Source organism: Sminthopsis crassicaudata, chromosome 6 (assembly GCF_048593235.1).
Source record: "Sminthopsis crassicaudata isolate SCR6 chromosome 6, ASM4859323v1, whole genome shotgun sequence".
Taxonomy (NCBI): Eukaryota; Metazoa; Chordata; class Mammalia; order Dasyuromorphia; family Dasyuridae; genus Sminthopsis; species Sminthopsis crassicaudata.
This window is the reverse complement of record NC_133622.1, coordinates 68,691,742-68,712,028: the sequence shown is the minus strand read 5'-3', so window position 1 is coordinate 68,712,028 and position 20,287 is coordinate 68,691,742. Positions and strand designations below refer to the sequence as shown.

General features: G+C 38.2%; 1 protein-coding gene across 2 annotated transcripts; it reads left to right on the top strand.

The window, feature by feature from the left end:
- The first annotated feature begins 268 nt into the window (after window positions 1–268).
- On the top strand, window positions 269–20,287 carry UCP1 (uncoupling protein 1). Of its 2 annotated transcripts, none has more exons than XM_074274868.1 (6): window positions 269–763; window positions 5,455–5,653; window positions 9,666–9,863; window positions 9,970–10,071; window positions 12,181–12,361; window positions 19,092–20,287. In XM_074274868.1, the coding sequence occupies exons 1-6, from the start codon at window positions 638–640 to the stop codon at window positions 19,216–19,218; spliced, it is 933 nt and encodes a 310-aa protein (XP_074130969.1). In that variant the 5' UTR covers window positions 269–637; the 3' UTR covers window positions 19,219–20,287. The 2 variants fall into 2 exon arrangements, with proteins under 2 accessions (XP_074130969.1, XP_074130970.1); XM_074274869.1 differs by having other exon boundaries at window positions 381–763; window positions 12,235–12,361.

The window sequence follows — 20,287 nt, the reverse complement described above, 5'->3', positions numbered from 1 at the left end:
GAGACAGAGAATAAGAGTGACTTGAGAAAACATTCTTGGGGCCGTCAGGTCCATGGCCACAATGCCCCCCCCCCCCCCCCCCCCCCCAGGAACGGCACCTGGCTGATCTCTGAGGCTGTCGGAGCAAATCCCCTGTCTCCCGCAGTCACACAGACACGTGGGGCTGGGTCGCGCTAAGACGGAGTGATGGTGAGTGGGACAAAGGGAAAACTGGCAGACCCAAGCGGGCGGCGGGGAGGCGCGGCCGGAGAGCTCCAGGTTCAGGCCCATCCCTGCCCCGTCTCGGCGGGGAGAGGCTGTCAGGATCGCGCACCTCCAGGCGGGAGCTCGAGGCGGACAGGTCGCCCCGCCGCTGGCCCCTCCTCCCACCCCCAGCCCAGTGGGAGGCTTATAAAGAAGCCGGGCGCCCCAGAGGCATCGAGTGCAACTGGGCGCCCGGGGTCCGCCGGGTCCAGACTTCCCGAGGGCCGCAGCGCGTGGGAGCGCGCCCGGGAGCCATGCAGCCGCCCCGGGCCCCTCGGCACCCTCCGCATCACCCGTAGCAGCCTCTGGGTCCTGGCGGCAAGAAAACACTCCCCTTTCGCCCCCAGCCCCCTGAGGCAGCCCCCACCCCGCGGGAAACCCTCGGGGAGCCGCCATGGTGGGGCTGAAACCCTCGGCCGTGCCGCCCTCGCCGGGCGTCAAGTTCCTCGGAGCCGGAGCGGCCGCCTGCATCGCGGACCTGGTCACCTTTCCGCTGGACACCGCCAAAGTCCGGCTGCAGGTAGGAGAGGGGAGGGAGCAGGAGCGGGAGGAGGGACGGGGGCTGAAGAAAAGGATGGAGCCTGGGGCAGCCGCATCCCTCACGCCCTCCCCAAACGCCGGAGATCGCGGGCCCCAGGCCGGATCTCGTCCGCTTAAACGCTGGCTGCTCCTGCGGGCTCCGCGAAGCAGACACACACACATCGGCTCCAAGTTTTAACGCAGTCTTTAATTTTAAATTGGTCTAAAACAAATCCCAAAAGTCAGTGCAGATTCTAAACTCGGTTAAGGTTTACATTTTAAACCTGAATTGAGATGTTTGGAGCACCTGTGTGTGTAATCATAAATATGATACAATAAACATAGAAATGTATAGTTTTCTATAAATGTATATCACTATATTGATTTAATATCATAAATATGTAAACAGGAGCTCCGGCTTTTGAATCAGATGACATAGAATGAGATCAAAGTGTAGTAAAATCAAGTAAGATGAGTTGATCTTAAGAAAAGATCACTTCACCTCCAGGAACCCAAGTTTCCATATTTTCCAAATGAGGTGATTGGAATAAAGAGTCTCTAAGGTCTCTTTCAGCTTTAGGTCTCTGATCAAAGAAATGAAAAAAAAAAAAAAAAAGAGATGAAAGCATCCTATTTCCATATTAATTGGAAGATCTTGAGGATAACCAATGATTACCTTGTTAGTTTATCTTTTAAGAATAAAGCTGCCTGGCTCTGTCTCTGGTTCTCCCTAGATCCAAAAAAGGGGAGAGAGAGAGAGAGAGAGAGAGAGAGAGAGAGAGAGAGAGAGAGAGAGAGAGAGAGAGAGAGAGAGAGAGACAGAGAGAGACAGAGAGAGACAGAGAGAGACAGAGACAGAGAGAAAGAGAGAGAGAGACACAGAGAGACACAGAGAGAGACAGACAGAGACACAGAGACACAGAGAGAGACAGAGAAGAGACACAGAGACACAGAGAGAGACAGAGAAGAGACACAGAGACAAAGAAAGAGACAGAGACAGAAACAGAGACAGAGAAAGAGAGAGAAAGAGAAACAGAGAGAGAGAGAGAAGATACACAGAGACAAAGAGACAGAGAGAGAGAAAGAGACAGAGAGACAGAGACAGAGAGAAAGAGACACAGAGAGAGCGACAGATAGACAGAGAAAGAAACAGAGAGAGAGCACTAACCAAAAAAAAAAAAAAAAAAAAACTGAGGATGGGCACAGATTTAATTAAACTTCTCCATTGCACAGATAAGGAAAATAAGCCCAAGAGGAGGAGGAAGTTGCCAGGTCACAGACAGTTATGAGAGGACCTTCATCAGAGAGAGCTCAGAGCAGTTTTGTCTCTTTCCTTCTCCTCCCTTGCTGATCCAGTTGCATGGTTTCTGGATGTCCCTGATTAGATCTCATTCCCAGATTAGAAAGGCAATGTGATAGGATAATAAGAATATTGGACTTGGGTTGGAAAGGCAGCTCTAACACATTTTGGCTGTGTGAGGGAGCAAGACCCCAAAACTCTCCAAGTTTCAGTGGCCTCAACTTTAAAATGAGAATAATACACCAAGGAGCTGTGAGAAGAGCCCTTATGACTCATGAAGCTTATCAAGATGTGATGATTCCCAGTCACCTTTGGTACTTACTATCCTGAGGGACTTTGTACAAGTCACTTCACTTCCCTGCACCTCAGTTTCTTTGCCTGTAAAATGATATTGATTGGACTGGCTGGTCTCTGAAGTCCATTCCAAGTGTATATCTACAAATCTAATGTCCCCTATGAACAGATAGATTCATCACTATCACCAAATAGTGCATCTTAATGGCAAGAAAGAGGTGGAATGAAGGTAGTTAAGAAAGCAATACACAGAAGTTTACCAGGAGGAATATTTTTGAATGTTTACTTTTTAGAAAAGCACGTTTTCCCCCTCAATTGTATTTTATTTTTCCACATACATCTAAGACAGTTTACATATTCATTTTTTCTCCCACCCCTCTTCCCAAGATAGTATATAATCTGATATAGGTTAAACATGTACAATTCTTCTAAACATATTTCCATATTTGTCATGTTGTGCAAGAAAAATCATACCAAAAGGAAAAACATGAGAAAGAAAAAAGAAAACAAACAAACAAAAAGATGAAAATGCTATGCTTTGATTCACATTCAGTCTCCACAATTCTCTTTCTGGATACATTTGGTATTTTTTATCCCAAGTTTATTTGAATTGTGTTGGAAAAAGCTAAGTCATTCATAGTTCACATCACACAATCTTGCTGTTACTGTGTACAATAGTCTCCTGGTTCTGCTCACTTCACTCATTATCAGTTATGTAAATCTTTCCAGGCTTTTCAGAAATAAGCCTACTCTTCATCTCTTATAGAACAATAACATTACATTACATTCATATATCATAACTTATTCAGTCATTTCCCAGTTGATGGACATTCACTCAATTTCCAATTCCTTGTCACTTCAAAAAATTGCTGCTATATATATATTTTTTTGCACATGTGGGTCCTTCCCCCTCTTTTATGATCTCTTTGGGATTTATAGTGACACTGCTGGTACAAAGGTGTGCACAGTTTTACAGCCCTTTGGCATAGTTCCAAATTCCTCTCCAGAATGATTGAATCAAGAAATGCATGTGTTTTTAATGTCAGAACATTCTGCTCTCCATAGCATAGATTATTTGCTTTTTGATTTAAGTAGTTATACGTGTTAAAGATTCAAAATGGCTGGGAGATGATAGTAGGAAAAGAGGATTGGTAATAGGGAAAGGCAAATGGAGAAGGGGCTGTTTTATTTTTAAATCAATGAAGTATCCCTCCAAGAAGTCTTGTGAGAAATAAAATTGTGAGAAAGGGCCTCAGCTGGCCTCAAATGACCCAATGGGAATTTTGATTTTAAAGGAAGCCCAAGAAATAGAGGCAAAGGGAGAAAGTAGACAATAATTCAAAATAGCAATATAAGAGACAGTGAGGTGGCCCAGGGGATAGAGTGCTGGGCCTAAAGTTAGGAAGACTCATCTTGCTCATTTCAAATCTGGCCTCAGACACTTACTACCCTTGTGATCTTAGGGGAATCACTTAACCTGGTTTGCCTCGGTTTCTTCATCAGTAAAATGAACTGGAAAAAGAAATGGTAAACACTTCTGTATCTTTACAAGAAAACCCCAAATGGGGTCATGAAAAGTTGGATACGAACAACAGGCTTAAAGTCTACTCTAACAAGTGAGATAGTCTAATGAAATCTTGACTTCATTCTCCAATGAATCAATGAGATTTTGCCAAGATTGACTTTCCAAATAGTGTAGCCACTATTCCTTCTGATTTGCATAAAATTTCTACAAGTCCTATTGATGCCTTTTAAAAAAACTCGCTTAATGAATTCATTGTGAATAAATAAGATTTAGTAAATCTTATTTAACATCATTTATTTTTACATTACCTTATTCCAAATATATTTTTCCACACTCCTTTATCCTCTCAGCTATCCCTTATAATAAAGATTAAAATAGAAGAAAAAAAATCAGTTCAGTAAAGCTATGTCTGATAGAATATGTGTAATATTTTACCCTTCTCTCTTCTGCAAAGAAGGCAGAGAGGTGAAGACTTTTGTTTTTATATTACACAATAATTCTAGATACCCTTATGAGTCTGTGTTCCCTTTCTCTTTCCTCCCCCCCATTTCCAGTGAGACATCTTTTGTAACTAAGGGGGAAAAACACATGCATAGCATTTGATAGCATCTGCAACAGTGGTATCAAACTCATATACAAACAGTCACTAACCTATTGTGCATCTCTCCAGACTGTGGAAAACCATATATTAACATTATCTGTGTTTTATTGTATTTTTATTTATTTTGTTATATCTTTCCCAATTACTTTATGTGGTTCTTGCCCCATTCAGGAATTTTGGCTGCATGAGGGAGGGCAGATGTTTGACATCTCTGATCTACATCACACACACACACACACACACACACACACACACACACACACACACACACACAACACACACTCACACATAATGTATCATCTCTTCAAGGAAAAGTTGTTCAGTTATATCTGAACCTTGGTGGCCCCGTTTGGGGTTTTCTTGGCAAAGACACTGGAGTGGTTTGCCATTTCCTTCAGGTGAGGAAACTGAGGCAGACAGGGTGAAGGGACTTGCCTGACATGACAGCTAGTAAGTGTCTGAGGCCGGATTTGAACTCCTGAAGATGAGTCTTGCTCAATGGATGTTCTATCCACTGTCCCTCCAAGGAACAGAAAGAGGTGCATCCACATACACTGTATCTAGGATATACTATAACACATTTAACATATATAAGACTGCCTGCCATCTAGGGAAGGGAGTGGAAGAAGGGAAGGGAAAAGTCGGAAGAGAAGTGAGTGCAAGGGATAATGTTGTAAAAAAAAATTACCCAGGCATATGTTCTGTCAATAAAAAGTTATAATAAAAAAAAAGAAAGAAAGAAAGAAAGAAAGAAAGAAAGAAAGAAAGAAAGAAAGAAAGAAAGAAAGAAAGAAAGAAAGAAAGAAAGAAAGAAAGAAAAGAAAGAAAGAAAGAAAGAAAGAAAGAAAGAAAGAAAGAAAGAAAGAAAGAAAGAAAGAAAGAAAGAAAGAAAGAAAGAAAGAAAGAAAGAAAAAGGTGCATCTCTGTATCCCTTCAGGGGCAAGATTCCAACCGCATTTTCTGCCTTTATAGATCCAAGGCGAAGCCCAGAGCGCCGGAGCTGTCCGGTACAAGGGAGTGCTGGGGACCATTGTCACCCTGGTGAAAACCGAAGGACCGAGGAGTCTGTACAGCGGGCTACATGCTGGGCTGCAGAGGCAGATGAGCTTTGCTTCCATTCGAATCGGGCTCTATGACACCGCCAAACAGTTCTACAACAATGGAAGAGAAAGTAATTGGAGAGCAGGAGGGTGGGCTGTGTTGTGTGTGTGTGCGAGAGGGGATCTGTGTGTGCGAGAGGGGATCTGTGTGTGTGGGTGTGCTGCAGAGAGACTGTCCCAGTCCAAGGACTACAGAGACCTCCACTTGATGGGTTAAGGAGACTCAGCACGCCATTGCCTGCCCTTCGCTTTCTAGGGGGCCCAAGGAGAGCACGGGGTGAAGTCTTGCCGTCTTGAAGCAGAGTTGTACATCCCGTGCCCTCAAAGTCCAGGGACAAGACTTAATGTGTAAACAAATAGAAAGTCCTGAAACTAGAGCCAGGAAAGATTGGGTTGAAAGTCTACTCCTGATATCTGCTCACCTGTTTAAACATGTGCAATTCACACTCTTGAATTTGGAGTCAGGGCACCTGAATCAAATCCCAGATTTAATACTTAACTACGGTTCATTTGGGGCTACTTCTGCGATTCTAAATGTATCACAAATGAAACCTGAAGGCTTCCAACTACGTTCATTCTAGTTCATTTTATTAAGATGGAACTAGATAGAAAAGGCTAAGGATCTGCCAATTTATACTCCAGACAAATAATCAAAAAGAAAGGGCTTGTTTGGGGGAGAAATAAAATACTAAACCTGAAAAAATATATAATAATATGTATTTTGTGTTATCTGCAACCAGAAAAAGAACTAAGGAGACTGATTATAAATCAATACATGTTATGTTCACTGCTTTTTTCTGCTTTTTTACCTTTTATCTTTTTTATCCCCTCCATGGTTTTTCCCTTTTACTCCGATTTTTCTCTCCCAACATAATCCATAAAACAATGTGTATTAAAAATAAGCTAAAAAGTTACAATGAAAAAAATTATGTATTTTGGTTCAATCAATCAATAAGCATTTATTAAATACCTACTTGGAGAAGAAAATGGCAAACCACTCCAGTGTCTTTACCAAAAAAAAAAAACCAAAAAACAAAACAAAACAAAACAAAACCCATGGACAATATTTGAGTACTATAATCCAAGGGTCATGAAAAGTCCCATAAGACTAAATGATTGCACACTAGTAAAGCACCTACTATGTGCTGAGGACTGTGGTAGGCACTGGGAATCCAAAGAAAGGCAAAACAGTCCCTGCTCCCAAGGAATTTACTCTAATGGGGGGGACACAATATGAAAAAAAAAAATGAAGTACAAAAATGTACAGGGTATTTTGGAAGTAATCAATAGAGAGAAAGCACCAGCTTCAAGGGATATTAAAAAGGGTTCACACAAAAAGAGGGATTTTACTTGGGACTTGAAAGAATGCAAGGAAGCCAGAAGGCAGAAGGCAGGAAGGTGAAAATGTTAGAAGATGAAAGATAGAGCGCCATGATTGGAGAATAGAAAGGAAACTAATATTCCTGGATCCCAGTGCATTTGAGGGTGGAATAAATTTTAAAAGACTGCAAAAGTTGAGTGATGGGCATCGAGTTATTTATTATTATCATCATCATCATTATTATTATTGTTTTGCTGAGGCAATTAGGGTTAAGTGACTTGCCCAGGGTCACACAGCTAGGAAGTGTTAAGTGTCTGGGGCTGGATTTGAACTTAGGTCCTCCTGACTTCAAGGCTCATGCTCTAGCCATCTAACTACCCCAGGCATCAAGTTATGAAAAGATTTGAATGTCAAACAGGATCTTGATCCTAGAGGTGATAGAGAACTATTGGAGTTTATTGAATAAGAGTAGGGTGGGATGATTTAGTTCTTTGCTTTAGGAAGATCACTTTGATGACAGGAAGGGAAAGATTTGAAGCAGAAAGAGCAAATACAAGGTTATTGCAATGAGCAATGAGACCCTGTAGCAGGGTGGAAGTAACATCAGAAGAGAGAAGGGGGCATGTGGGCAAACTTGGTCATAGATTAAATGTGGGGATGAGAAATAGCAAAGAGTAAAGGATGACATCCAAGTTTCAAGCCTAAATTTTTTCCAAGCATCATTTCTACTTAGTTCAATTATGGTATAATAGCGGTGATAAAAATCAACCAATCTATCAAGAAATATTTGTTAAGTACCTGCTTAATGCCAAATATTATATTTTGGAGCAAAAATTTTTTAATTTTTTAATTTAATTTAATTTTCTATAATGAGTATACCTGTAACATGGTTGGTTGTTTTGTTAATGATCTCTTGGTCCTATTTGAAATTTTTTGAAATTATGCCTAGAGCAAAGAAGTAGGACTTAAAATTTCTAGCCCAGTCAATATATATTTTAATTAGTCTATTTTGCATTTATATCATTTTTTATTTTTCAAATATATCTCTTTTTCCTCCACTTCCTAGATAGTCATACTTCTAACATAGAAGGAAAAAAAAGAAGAAAAAATTTAAGAGTAGCTGAATTTAAGAATATCCTTACCATGTAAAATAGAGAGAAAAGAGCATTTTTTCATTTCTTTTTCAGGGACAAGCTTACTTACACAGTGTTTAGATTTTAGGGGTTTTTTGTTTGTTTTTTTTCAAACCAATCAATTTTTAATTTTTTTTCTAATCAATTTTTTAAATAGTGCAGAACTGACACTTTCAAATTGTAATGAGAATCCCTTGAACAAGGAGGTCAAATCAATCAATAATTAAAGAAATTATTCAAACTGTTCACTGAAATATCAAATACTGAAGCTGAAGTTGAAGTTCTTTGACCACATAATAAGAAAAAGGACTCATTAGAAAAGACCCTGATGTTGGGAGTGACTGAAGGCAAAAGGAAAAGGGATTGGCTGATAATGAGATGAATAGATAGTGTCTTGGAAGCAATGAAGATGAGCTTGGACAGACTTCACGAAACAGTGGAAGATGGAAGGGCCTGACGTGGTGTTGGTCATGAAGTGTCAAAATGACAGTGATTGAAGAACTTTAAGTAGCCCAGTGGATAGAGTGCTGGGTCTGAAAGACACTTACTAGCTGTGTGACCCAGGGCCAACAACTTAACCACTGTTTACCTCAGTTTCCTCCACTATAAATGGGGGATAATAATAGCACATACCCCCCAAAGTTGTTGTGAGGCTTAAAGAATATAATATTGGGGCAGCTAGGTGGTGCAGTAGATAGAGCACCAGCCTTGAATTCAGGAGGACCCGAGTTCAAATCTGTCTCAGACACTTAACACTTTCTAGCTGTGTGACCCTGGGCAAGTCACTTAACCCCAGCCTCAAAAAAAAAAAAAAAGAATATATTTATCAAACTTTCTCCTTCTCTCCAGCTTGCTCTTTCCCTCTAATGCATATGACCAAACTTTGGGAAATTTTAGAGGGTTCACCTCTAAACCCACTAACCCGCTAACATCTGCCCCATCAGCTCTCTACCTAACAATTGAATGACCTCATCATACATGGGTCAAGCAGCTATTTAACAAGAAAAATTAGTTTATTAAAGATTACTTCCAAAATACCCTGTACATTTTTGTACTTCATTTTTTTTTCATATCGTGTCCCCCATTAGAGTAAATTCCTTGGGATCAGGGACTGTTTTGCCTTTCTTTGGATTGCCAGTGCCTACCACAGTCCTCAGCACATAGTAGGTGCTTTATTGGTGTGCAATCATTTAGTCTTATGGGACTTTTCATGACCCTTGGATTATAGTAAGGCTGAGGGTTTGAAAAACTACTCTTCTGCCCCTTATCCCCATCCTTCTGAGGTTTTTTCAGTAGCAAGCTGTTCTTGAATCTCTGCTTTGGATCAGCATTCTCCCATTTCATTTGGAGGTATCATTCAACTGCTTAACCTGGTGTGAAATTTTCTATTTATACCTTTGCTATCTGGAAGGCTGCAATGGAGCCAGAAAGAGCTGAGTTTGAAACCAGACTGACACTTACTGTGTGACTGTGGGCAAGATGCTTAATTTTTCTAAACAAAGTAGATATCTGTTCTTAATGCTACTCAATGCAAATTCAACCTAGAGGAGCACTGTGCTTCTTGAAATAAACTCTAAAATAAGCAGGGTTTGTTTGTTTGTTTGTTTTGTCTTCCCTTCTGGGTGATAGCAGCTGGAATAGGGAGCAGGATCCTGGCAGGGTGCACCACTGGTGGGTTGGCAGTAATAGTGGCACAGCCTACAGATGTGGTGAAAGTCAGACTTCAAGCACAGAGCAACCTATCCGGAGCCAAACCCCGATACACTGGGACGTTCCACGCCTACAAAACGATAGCAACAGAAGAAGGAGCAAGAGGGCTTTGGAAAGGTAACTAATTTTAGCTTATTCAAGCTGAAGAGTAAACACCACAGTTTCTTTTAAACACAACCTGAGTTCTATATCAAAATCATTCAGTCATCTACTTCTTTTCCAGGAACAACACCCAATGTGACAAGAAATGCTATTGTCAATTCTGCAGAGCTAGTAACCTATGATTTAATAAAGGAGAACCTTTTGAAATACAACATACTCACAGGTAACTTGCTATTTGAAATAATGAAAACAATCCTACTTATTTTCTCTTTCTCTTGGGGTTTCTCCCTATTAATGTAAAGGCTGAAATTTTGGAGTAAAGTCCATAAAGGCAAGGGCTTCATTTATTACCTATGTAGACTCAATACCTAGCACATAGTGAGCACTTAATAAATCATTATTCAGTTGAATTGATTATTCTCACAATATCATTAAGGTGTCCACACTTTTTCAGTAATTTCAAAAGCTAAAGTTTTCAGGATTGTGGATGTCTCTTCCAGTGATACAGATGATACAAATCCAAATCTCAGTAGATAATCTTTGTGTTGCTGTGACCGAAAATAAACAAATGTGTGAATGAATGCGCAAATCACCTGGTGACTTGTTTAGTGATAATCCATTCTAAATTTCAGGCTGATGCTCAAGTTAAAGATAATACAAGGCAGACATTTGAAGTCTTTTCTTCTTGCTAGGGAGGACCTACCAGAATTTGGGCTCCATTGATATACCTTTGAAAACTTGTTTCATTTCCACAACATAAATAATGAATACTGTAGTAGGACTTCAGTGAAGAGTGTATATATATACTTATGCATATGTGGACACACAAGCATACACATGCACCTGTGCACAGTCCTGTAAAGATTTATTGAGAATGTTAAACCATTTTTTTTAAAAAGGAAGAAAATGTTCTAGGTCCTGGTTTTGAGGGTGTTAGAACTATCCAAAATTGCAACTTCATCAGAATGATCTAAATTTCAATTGGTTTCTTTTTTAGACATGTTATTTTAATGAGGTAAAAATATGAATTCCTTAAGTAGGATGTAAACTCTTGGAAGTCAGGGATTATGTTTGTTTCTATCTTTGTGTTTCTACCACTGCCTACCATATAGTGTGTGTTTCAAATATTTGTTGAATGAATAAATCTTGCAATAGACTGGTATTATAACATTATTTTCTACATAGTAAATTTCTTATATTTTATTTTTCCAATTACATGTAAAAACAATTTTTAATAGTTTTTTAATTCTTAAGTTCCAAATTGATTTTATACAAGATATGTATATAGTCATGCAAAATTTTTCATATAATTAGCAAAATTAATTAGAGTCACCTTGAACTTCACTCAAGACTCTTGCTCTAAAATGGTTTTATTTAAAAGGCAGTCATGAAGTATGGACCCCCAATGACACCATCCTGCCAACAATGGTTACCAGGTTCATGTGTTCTTCTCCTTTGAACATAAACAATTTGGGGCAAAGCTTATGTCTCCTGCTCTAACTCTAGTAATGCATAATTAATAAGCTAAACTGACTCTACTGTTTGCTGATTTGAAGAGAAAAGAGAAAGGGAGAAAAATGTGGAACTCAAAGAATGTTAAGAGAATCTTTACGTGTAATTGGAAAAAATATAATTCTATATGTAAAAAACAAATAAACCTGACTACAAATGACTCCCTGAAAATAATATTGGCCTATCTCAGTAGATCTAGATAAATAACACATTATATAATATAGCTTACTTTAATCCCAAAGGCATCTATAAATAAATATATTAAGTATAAATCTATTATAATAAATAAAATCTATTAAGTATATTTGTACTTCTAATATGATTGCAGTGTGCCAGCATCCAAAGAAGCAATTAAAAATCAGCAACTAAAAATATATTTGCTGCCTGTGTGATGATCATCTATGATAGATTTAGCTCTTCTCAGTAATACAGGGATCAAAGACAATTCCAGGAGATTCATGCCATCCATGTCTTGAGAAAGAATTAAGGAGACTGAATGAGGATTGAAATGTACTATTTTCACTTTTTTTTTTCTTTCTTGTGATTTTTCCCTTTTGTTCTGATTTTTCCTTCACAACCATGACTGAAATGTGTTTAATATTATTTTACATGTATAACCTATATCAGATTGTTTGCTATCTTAGGGAGGGAGCAGGAAAAGGAAGGAAGGAAAGAGAAAACATTTGAAACTAAAAATCTTATAAAAAGTGAACATTGAAAACCATATATGTAATTGGGGGAAAAAATGCTGTTACATGGCTGGGGGGGTGGGGAATGTATTTGCTAAGTGAGCTTCCCCTCTTCCCCTGATCATTTGTAGATAATCTACCTTGCCACTTTGTTTCGGCCTTTGGCGCTGGATTTTGCACAACAGTGGTAGCATCTCCAGTTGATGTGGTAAAGACCCGATACATGAATTCTCCACCAGGACAATACACCAGCGCTCCCAAATGTGCATGGACAATGCTCACAAGGGAAGGACCAACTGCATTTTACAAAGGGTAGGACCTCCCATATCTAAAACTTTATTTTGTTCCAAACATTTGTTAGTGAGATATGTTGACGTTTAGAATTTTGAGTTAGATTGCTCTGTAACCAGTCGACTATATCAGTGTAATCCCCATTTTTCACTACCTCTATATCAGTTTTCCCACCGAATATATTTACAAACATCTATTCTTTCTTCCTTGATCATGAATTTCACCAACTGATTTAAAGTTTACAGGGAACTACAGAAATTCAGCCAGTACTTCCTTTACTAAGAGGGCAGCTTCAGGTTATCCAGAGGTTTTAAGGAAAGAATTAAATCCATTCCAAACCATTCTGCTTTTTTTATTTAGTTTCCAAACTAAACACAAGAAAAAAGTAGGAACTATATAAACTTCATATAAACTATCTGAACAGATCCTTTGCAAATATTTTGTTTTCTTTCTGCTTCTGGGCTGCATTTGCTTCATGTATATATAATGTAGAAGATGCTAGCCTCTTGGGTAACTGATTTACTGATTAGTATCTCTGCCACTTCTCATGAGACCTTGAGCAAATCACTTTTACCTTTTAGGGTCTATTTCTTCTTTAGTAAAGTGTAGGATATTTTCCAGCTCCAAATCCAATCCTTCTGATAAATGATTGGCCACTGGAAGAAGTGTCTGGTGGCGCAGTGTGCATAGAGAGATGACCTAGAATCCGTTCAGATCTAGCCTCAGAGCCACGTAAGGAGTTCTGTGACCCTAAGCAAGCCATGTAACTGCTGTCCCAGTTTCCCCAATTGCAAAGTGGGGATGAAAATAGAATCCATCCAACAGGGCTGTGAGCATCAAGTGAGATGGTGTTTATAAAAGGATTTTAAAATGGTGTCTGACACATAGTAGTTGTTATTTATCCTTTGTCCTCAAAGAGCACCATGATGATGTCCATGGCAGGCAAGAGAAATGGATTTCAGTGAGAGAGGGCTGGGCAAGGTCGCCTGCCTCACTTTCTCCTCCAGAGCCATCTGGGATCAGTGGCCACACACACACACACCCTAGGTTTCTAAAAAATAAAAGAAAGAAAAAGAAGTGGTCTAGGAATGCTTTCTTTCTTTCCCTCATTAAAATTCCCCAAAGCAAGCTAAAGCATTTGAAAATATTCTATTTACTTTTTCGTGAAAATACAAACAAGAAAAAATGAACGTATTTGAATCATTTTTCAGTCATTCTGATTTTTCATGACCCCATTTGGGGATCTCTTGGCAAAGATACTGAAGGGGTTTGCCATTTCCTTCTCCAGCTCATTTTACAGATAAGGAAACTGAGGCAAACAGAATTATAGGATTTATCTAGCGTTCCATCATTAGTAAGTGTCCGAGGTCAGACTGGAACCCCCAAAGATGAGTGTTTTTTTCTCTAGGCTTAAGACTGTATCCACTCTGCCCTTTCCCCTCTCCTTGGTGACCTCATCCAGCCCTCCCTCACTTAAATCCAATTGTCTTGCATGTCATGGCCCTGCATGTCATCACCCACTGATCCCATGATTCTCTTTAAGAATGAAGAACAACCATCAACAACAATCCCTTGATTAAACACAAACCACAAATGTCTACGATTTGTACTTTAAAAAATTTTATTATGTTGTAGATTATAATATATATATATTATATTATAGAATATATTATGTGTAATATATTATGGGATATAATATATATTATGTTATATTATAATATATAGATATTATATTATTAAAAGATTACATTATATAGATATATGTTATAGTATTAATATTATATATTATATTATATATTGCATAACAATCAACAATAAAAAGATAAATAATAAAAGGTACCTCATCTTAATAAAATAAATTTAAATAATAAAATATTTAAACAATTTTATAATTTTTTAAAGAATTAAAGATCATAACTTGTTCTGCTTGTTTCTATGCTCCCTTCCAAATTTTCTTCTCTAAAATATTTCTCAGTTTTGTTGCTGCTGTTGATAATTGTTTACAGAATTGTGTTTATTTTGTTGCTTTGTTCCTTCCTTCTTTCGCTTTTCTTGGCAGAATTCTTGACACTGCTTTACCTTTGTCACACAAATCTTTTGGTAAAAATGAAGAGGAAAGGACTTCTTTAGTATCAGAGTATTCATTACAGAGAGCCCATTGTTATAAATCATAGTTCCAGTTCTTCTCGTGGGGGGTTTTCATGAATCACTATTTAATTTGTTCCCTGATCCAAGGTTTCTTCAGGGTTTTTCCTCTATCCTGGGAATGTTAGAATTTGCTTTCATTTCTCAATCTCTACAGAAAAGAGTTCTCAGCCCCCCAATACAAGCCCACAGGTTAATGATATATGACTTTTGTTGTTCAATCGTTTCAGTCATGTCCAACTCTTTGTGATCCCATTAAGGATCTTCTTGTCAAAGAGACTGGAGTAGTTTTCCATGTCCTTCTTTGATTCAATTTACAAATGAGAAAACTGAGGCAAAATTAAATGATCTGCCAGGGTCACACAAGCAGAGAGACTTGAGGCAGGAAGATCCAATAGCAGGCCATTATCATTATTAGTGAGAGAAAGGGGGTTAGTGACATTGTAGAGAATATGTATATGTGTGTATATGCACATGTCTGTATATATACCCACATATATAAAGGAGAGAGAGAGAGAGAGAGAGAGAGAGAGAGAGAGAGAGAGAGAGAGAGAGAGGTGTGTGTGTGTGTGTGCAATGGACTGGATATAATAAAACCTACCCCTTATATAGTGTTTTAAGCTTTGTAAAGCATTTCTCCAATATTTCGTTCAATCCTCACAAAAAAACCCTTGGAGATTGGTACTATTATTAACCCCATTTGATAGATGAGGAAAGGGAGGCAAAGCAGAGTTAGGTGATGTGCCCAGGATCACAAAGCACTTAAGTATATAAGGTCTTCCTGATTCCAGTTCTATCTACTACATCACCTAATTGTCTTAGATGGATTGAGAATGAGTCCAGAGATTGAGATTACAAACCTGGGTAACTGGGAGAATGATGGTACCTGTGACAAGGAAGAAGTTAGGAAAAGGCTTAGAGGAAATGATAATGTACATAGTGAGTGCTCTCTCCATAGGAAATAGTTTCAGATACTCAACAGATAGTTGGAATTGTGAATCAGGAGGTCAGGAGAGAGGTTAAACCTGGAAGAATAAATGTGAGAATCATTTACATAGAGAAAAATCTAACCCATAAGAATTTATGAGATCATTAAGACAAATAGTATAGAGCAAGAAAAGAAGGTGGTCCAAGGCAGAGTTTTGGGTCTTAGTGGGCTTAACTTGAATGAAACAGTGCTTTATCAGGTAGAGATTCAGATAGGGCAGGGTCACCCCCCCCAAAAAAAAACAAGCAAACAAACAAACAAACCTAGAAACAAACAAGAGAGTACCAAGAAGAGTGATTGATAATCTCAAAGGCTCCAGAGAGGTCAAGGAGAAGATTGAAAAGAGATTGTTAGAGATCACTGGTAACTTTAAAGACAGAGGTTTCCTTTGAATTATGAGGTTGGAAGTCAGGTAATAGAAATAGAGGCACTGATTTTAGATCATTTTCTCAGGGAAAAAAAAAGGAGGAAAAATATAGGACAATAACTAGCAGGGATAGATTCATTAGTGAGGGGATTTTAAGGATGACAGACATGGGTGTGTTTATAAGCAGCAGGGAAGCAGCTAATAGGGAGAAAATGACTATTAGCAAGATGGAGATGATAATAGAGAGGAGACAGGATGGAATGGGATCATTTGTGCTTGGAGGATTAGCCTTGGCAAAGAGAATGATCACCTCTTCATGTGACCCAAGGGTGAAGTAGTTGATACTGGGAATGAGGAAGAGGAGAAAAGAGGGATCCCCGTGAACAGGCTCAATTTTTTTCAATGAAATATGAAACAATGTTTTCAGCTAAGAGGGGATTGGGAGGGGTATCATGGAAAATCAGACGAGGAATAAAAAAAGTTTGAAAAAGTTATTACAATAAGTGTAGTAGTAAATTGGAGAGACCTAAAAGCATTGTCTTGGTCAAGTTGAGATTACATAATATGAATTTATAATAGATCCAACATAGCACAATTATGAGATCTCCATTTCTGTTCAGTAGCATATGATTGGGAGTGAAGACCATGAATGGTAATGAAAGTGGGAGTAATCAAATCATAGACCTTGGCAAAGCATTACAGGAAGACTGGGTCAGGGGGCAAAGAACTCTAGAGCAGAAGATATGAATAATTTAATTGGCTCATTAAGGATTCCAGGGAAGGGAGTGTTGGTTTGGAGAAAACCTGAAGGATGGAGAAACTGGAAGTCATTAGGAAGACAAAGAACAGATTTGAGAGTCATAAGGAAAAGGAAGAGATAGAATGATAAGATTATACAATAAAGTAATTTTATAATTTGTGAACATGAAACACTTGTTTCATGGCAAAATCAAGACTACAAGTAAACAAAAAAATTCCCAAGGTCATGGGAATGAAAAAACTGAGGACCTTGAAAGTTAGGGTATTGCATCAATAATATGCAATATTATTGACACATAAAAGTGTAGCTCTAATTTGTGTGGAAAAAGCCAAAGGTAGTCACATTCTATGCCTTAGTGAAGGAATTAAGGTCTATAGACTTTTAATTAAAATGAGACTAAACATGGACTAAATATAGACTAAATTTTTTAGCAGAAATCTACCTGTTTTCTTCCTGACCTCTTCCTATCTCTTTGTTTATTTTTAGTATCAGCACCTTCTGCAGTGTGACAGGAATTAATATAGAGGTTCTTAACAGGATTTTAGTATTGCTGCTTATCCCTCTGCCTCATTTTCTTAGGACATCATATTCTTTCCAGTCTTCCAACTAAATGGCATCTTTCTGAATTCAAATCTTACCTCAACTTACTAGTTATCTGGGTAGCACTCAATCCTGTTTGTCTCAGTTTCCTCATTGATGAGAGGGAGAAGGAAATGGTAAACCACTCTGGTGTCTCTGATTAAAAAAAAAAAAAAAAAAAAAGCCACCAAATGGGGTAATGAAGAGTCAAACGGAACTGGAAAATGACTCAATGAAAACAAGTTCACAAGTTTTAGAGTCATCCTTGACTCCTCATTGTACTTTATCCCCTATATCCAATCAGTTGCCAAGTATTGTCAATTTTCCTTCCACATTTCTCTCATCCATCCACATTTCTTTATGTATACATTTTGTATTTATGTAGTTATTGGCATGTTTTCTCTCCCATTACAGTGCAAATTCCTTGAGGACAAAAACTTTGTTTTTGCTTTTTTGTTTGTTTGTTTGTCAGCTCAAACTTAGCATATTTCCTGAAAATAATGAACACTTAAAAAAAGGTTTGTTTATAAATTATACATTCACTCTGGTCCTTCCTTATTATCCTATTGCCTGGACTTTTTTTTTTTTTTTAACTAAATTGCAATCCTGCCTCATCTCTTTCCTCTCTAGTCTGTCCCTTCCAATGGTCAAATTGATATTTCTGCAGCAGAAACTGAACCACGCCACTTTTGTGTTCTGGAGCAATGCCACTAGTTCCCTATTTTTTCAATAAAGTTTATGTATAAAACCCTTTACAACTTGGTCCCAAACTGCCTCTCTCTCCTTCTGCATTAGTTCCTGACAGTCTACATTCTACTTCCGTGCCTTCGCCAAATGGGTCCCTCATGCATGGAATTGGGTCCATTATAAATTCATTTTACATAATCTTCACCTCCAACTTCTTTAAAGTCCCTAGTCATTTTAAAAACTCAGTTCCAAGTGACAGTTTCTAATTAGACTATATTATACCCACTACTTATTAACATATGCTCTCCTAAGTTTGTATTTATCTTGTATGTGTTTTCTACATATTTATAAGAGAGAACATGAGTTCCTTGAAGACAGGGACTATTTGTGTTTCTGTCTTTACATCCCCTTTATGCTTTAAACAAAGTGCTTAGTATATGGCACATACTTAACATGTTTTCTATATTAGGGAATGACTAGCACGAAAACTTCCTCCACCAGTGCACACTACTGATCCTTCTAAGTCCTAGAGAGTTGTCATTAGCTTTTAGAGCTTAAATATGTTGGCCAAGGTCACACAGCTATTGTCAGGGCCAGGAACTAAAGTTTCAGGTTCAAAGTCTATTGCTCCATATGCTGTTTATATGTTGTACTTATTTGCAGCTTGTTCATGCAAAGGCATTTTTGTAAAATAAAATGAGACAATCTACTGTCATTGCTATATGGAAGTGAGTCGCTGGTATACCAAAATCTCCCAAGAAATAGTGAATGTCATATGGAAGAGAGGAAGAGGAGGGTGGAGACAGAATATTTGGGAGCTAGCTAAAATACGTAGTCAGAGAAGAACTTCAAAGAAGAGATAGCATTAAGGAAATGAAGCTAGAAAAAAAAGAAGATGGGCTGACTAGCTAGTGTCCTATCCAAGAGAATATAAGAAGATACTGTGAACTTATGGGGAGATGTGAGCAAACCATGCAGAGTCAGGCATAGATGAGTTAGGATCTGAATTGTTGAAGGCAGCTACTGAGCTAGGGCCTGAGATAACAGACCTTTCTAGGTATCTGAGAGTAACTGTATAATGCCTAGTACATAGCATCAATCGAGTCCTGAAAGGCAAAGTGACCACAGGTTTCCATATTATCCTAACTTGTAAATTTAACTTGTACATCTGTGAATGAAATGACATGTGGTGATATATATATAATATATATACATATTCTTCTAGGTTTGTGCCTTCCTTCTTAAGACTAGGATCCTGGAATGTCGTTATGTTCGTATCCTATGAACAACTGAAAAGGGCCATGATGAGGTCCGGGCCAACTATTGACTGTGCCACAGAATCATCTTTATAAAAGATACTGCGGGAAGATACTGGTGGGAATATTTAATGTCTATTGGGACCCAAAAAGTCATGCATTTCTTGTCATAAAGATTATAAAAATGCATTTATTTGGAAAGGACTAAGTAGTGGGTAGAGAATTGGCTCGGAGTTGAGAAGACCTGAATTCAGATGTGGCCTCAGAAGCTAGTAACTGTGTGATGCTGGGCACATCATTAAACATGTTTGCCTTACTCCACTGAAGGAAATGGCAAAGCACTCCAGTCTCTTTGCCAAGAAAACCCCAAATAAAGTCACCAAGAATGAGACCCAACTGAAATGACTGAATAACAAAGCACACCTTAACCTGGAGACTAGATCAAGACCAAGAGGGAAGAGGAAAGGAGGTGAGAAGGGAGGGAGGGAAAAAGTATATTTTGATCTGCATTTATGACATCAGTTCTTTCTTTGGAGGCAGATAATTCCAAAGAACTCATGATGAAAAAGGCTATCTAGGATTGTTGTGTTGCTAAGAAAAGCTAACTTGTTCACAATTCTTCAGTTATTGCTGTTACTGTACAGTGTTCTCCTGATTCTGCTTGCTTCACTTCATGGAAGTCTTTCCAGTTTTCCTGAAATTATCCTGCTTGTGATTTCTCATAGTGCAATAATATTTCATTACAATCATATATCACAACTTATTCAGTTATTCCCTAATTGATGAGCATCCCCTCAATTTCCAATTCTTACCATACTCCAAAAAACCTACTAACAATACAATGATCCAAGATTAAAGGAGTTGTGATGAAAAGTGCTATCTACACCCAAAGAAAGAGCTAATTGTGTCTAAATACAGATTGAAGCATACTTTTTAACTTTTATTTTTCTTGAGGGTTTTTTTTGGGGGGGGAAATCTGTTTTCTTTCTCAACATTATGGAAATGTTTTGCATAACCTCACATGTGCCTTCTCAATGGGGATGGGGTGGGGAAGAAGGGAGATAATCTGAAACTCAAAAATTTTTTAAACAAATGTACAAAAAAATGTGTTTTACATGTAAGAAGGGAAAATAAAAATATCAAATTTAAAAGAAAAAAACAAAAA

Bases quoted from the DNA above. Each gene is read 5' to 3' on its own strand.
- UCP1 (XM_074274868.1), top strand. From the start codon at position 638: ATGGTGGGGCTGAAACCCTCGGCCGTGCCGCCCTCGCCGGGCGTCAAG. The intron at 5,654-9,665 runs GTAATTGGAGAG...TCTGGGTGATAG, and splicing joins CTACAACAATGGAAGAGAAA to CAGCTGGAATAGGGAGCAGG. The intron at 9,864-9,969 runs GTAACTAATTTT...CTTCTTTTCCAG, and splicing joins AGCAAGAGGGCTTTGGAAAG to GAACAACACCCAATGTGACA.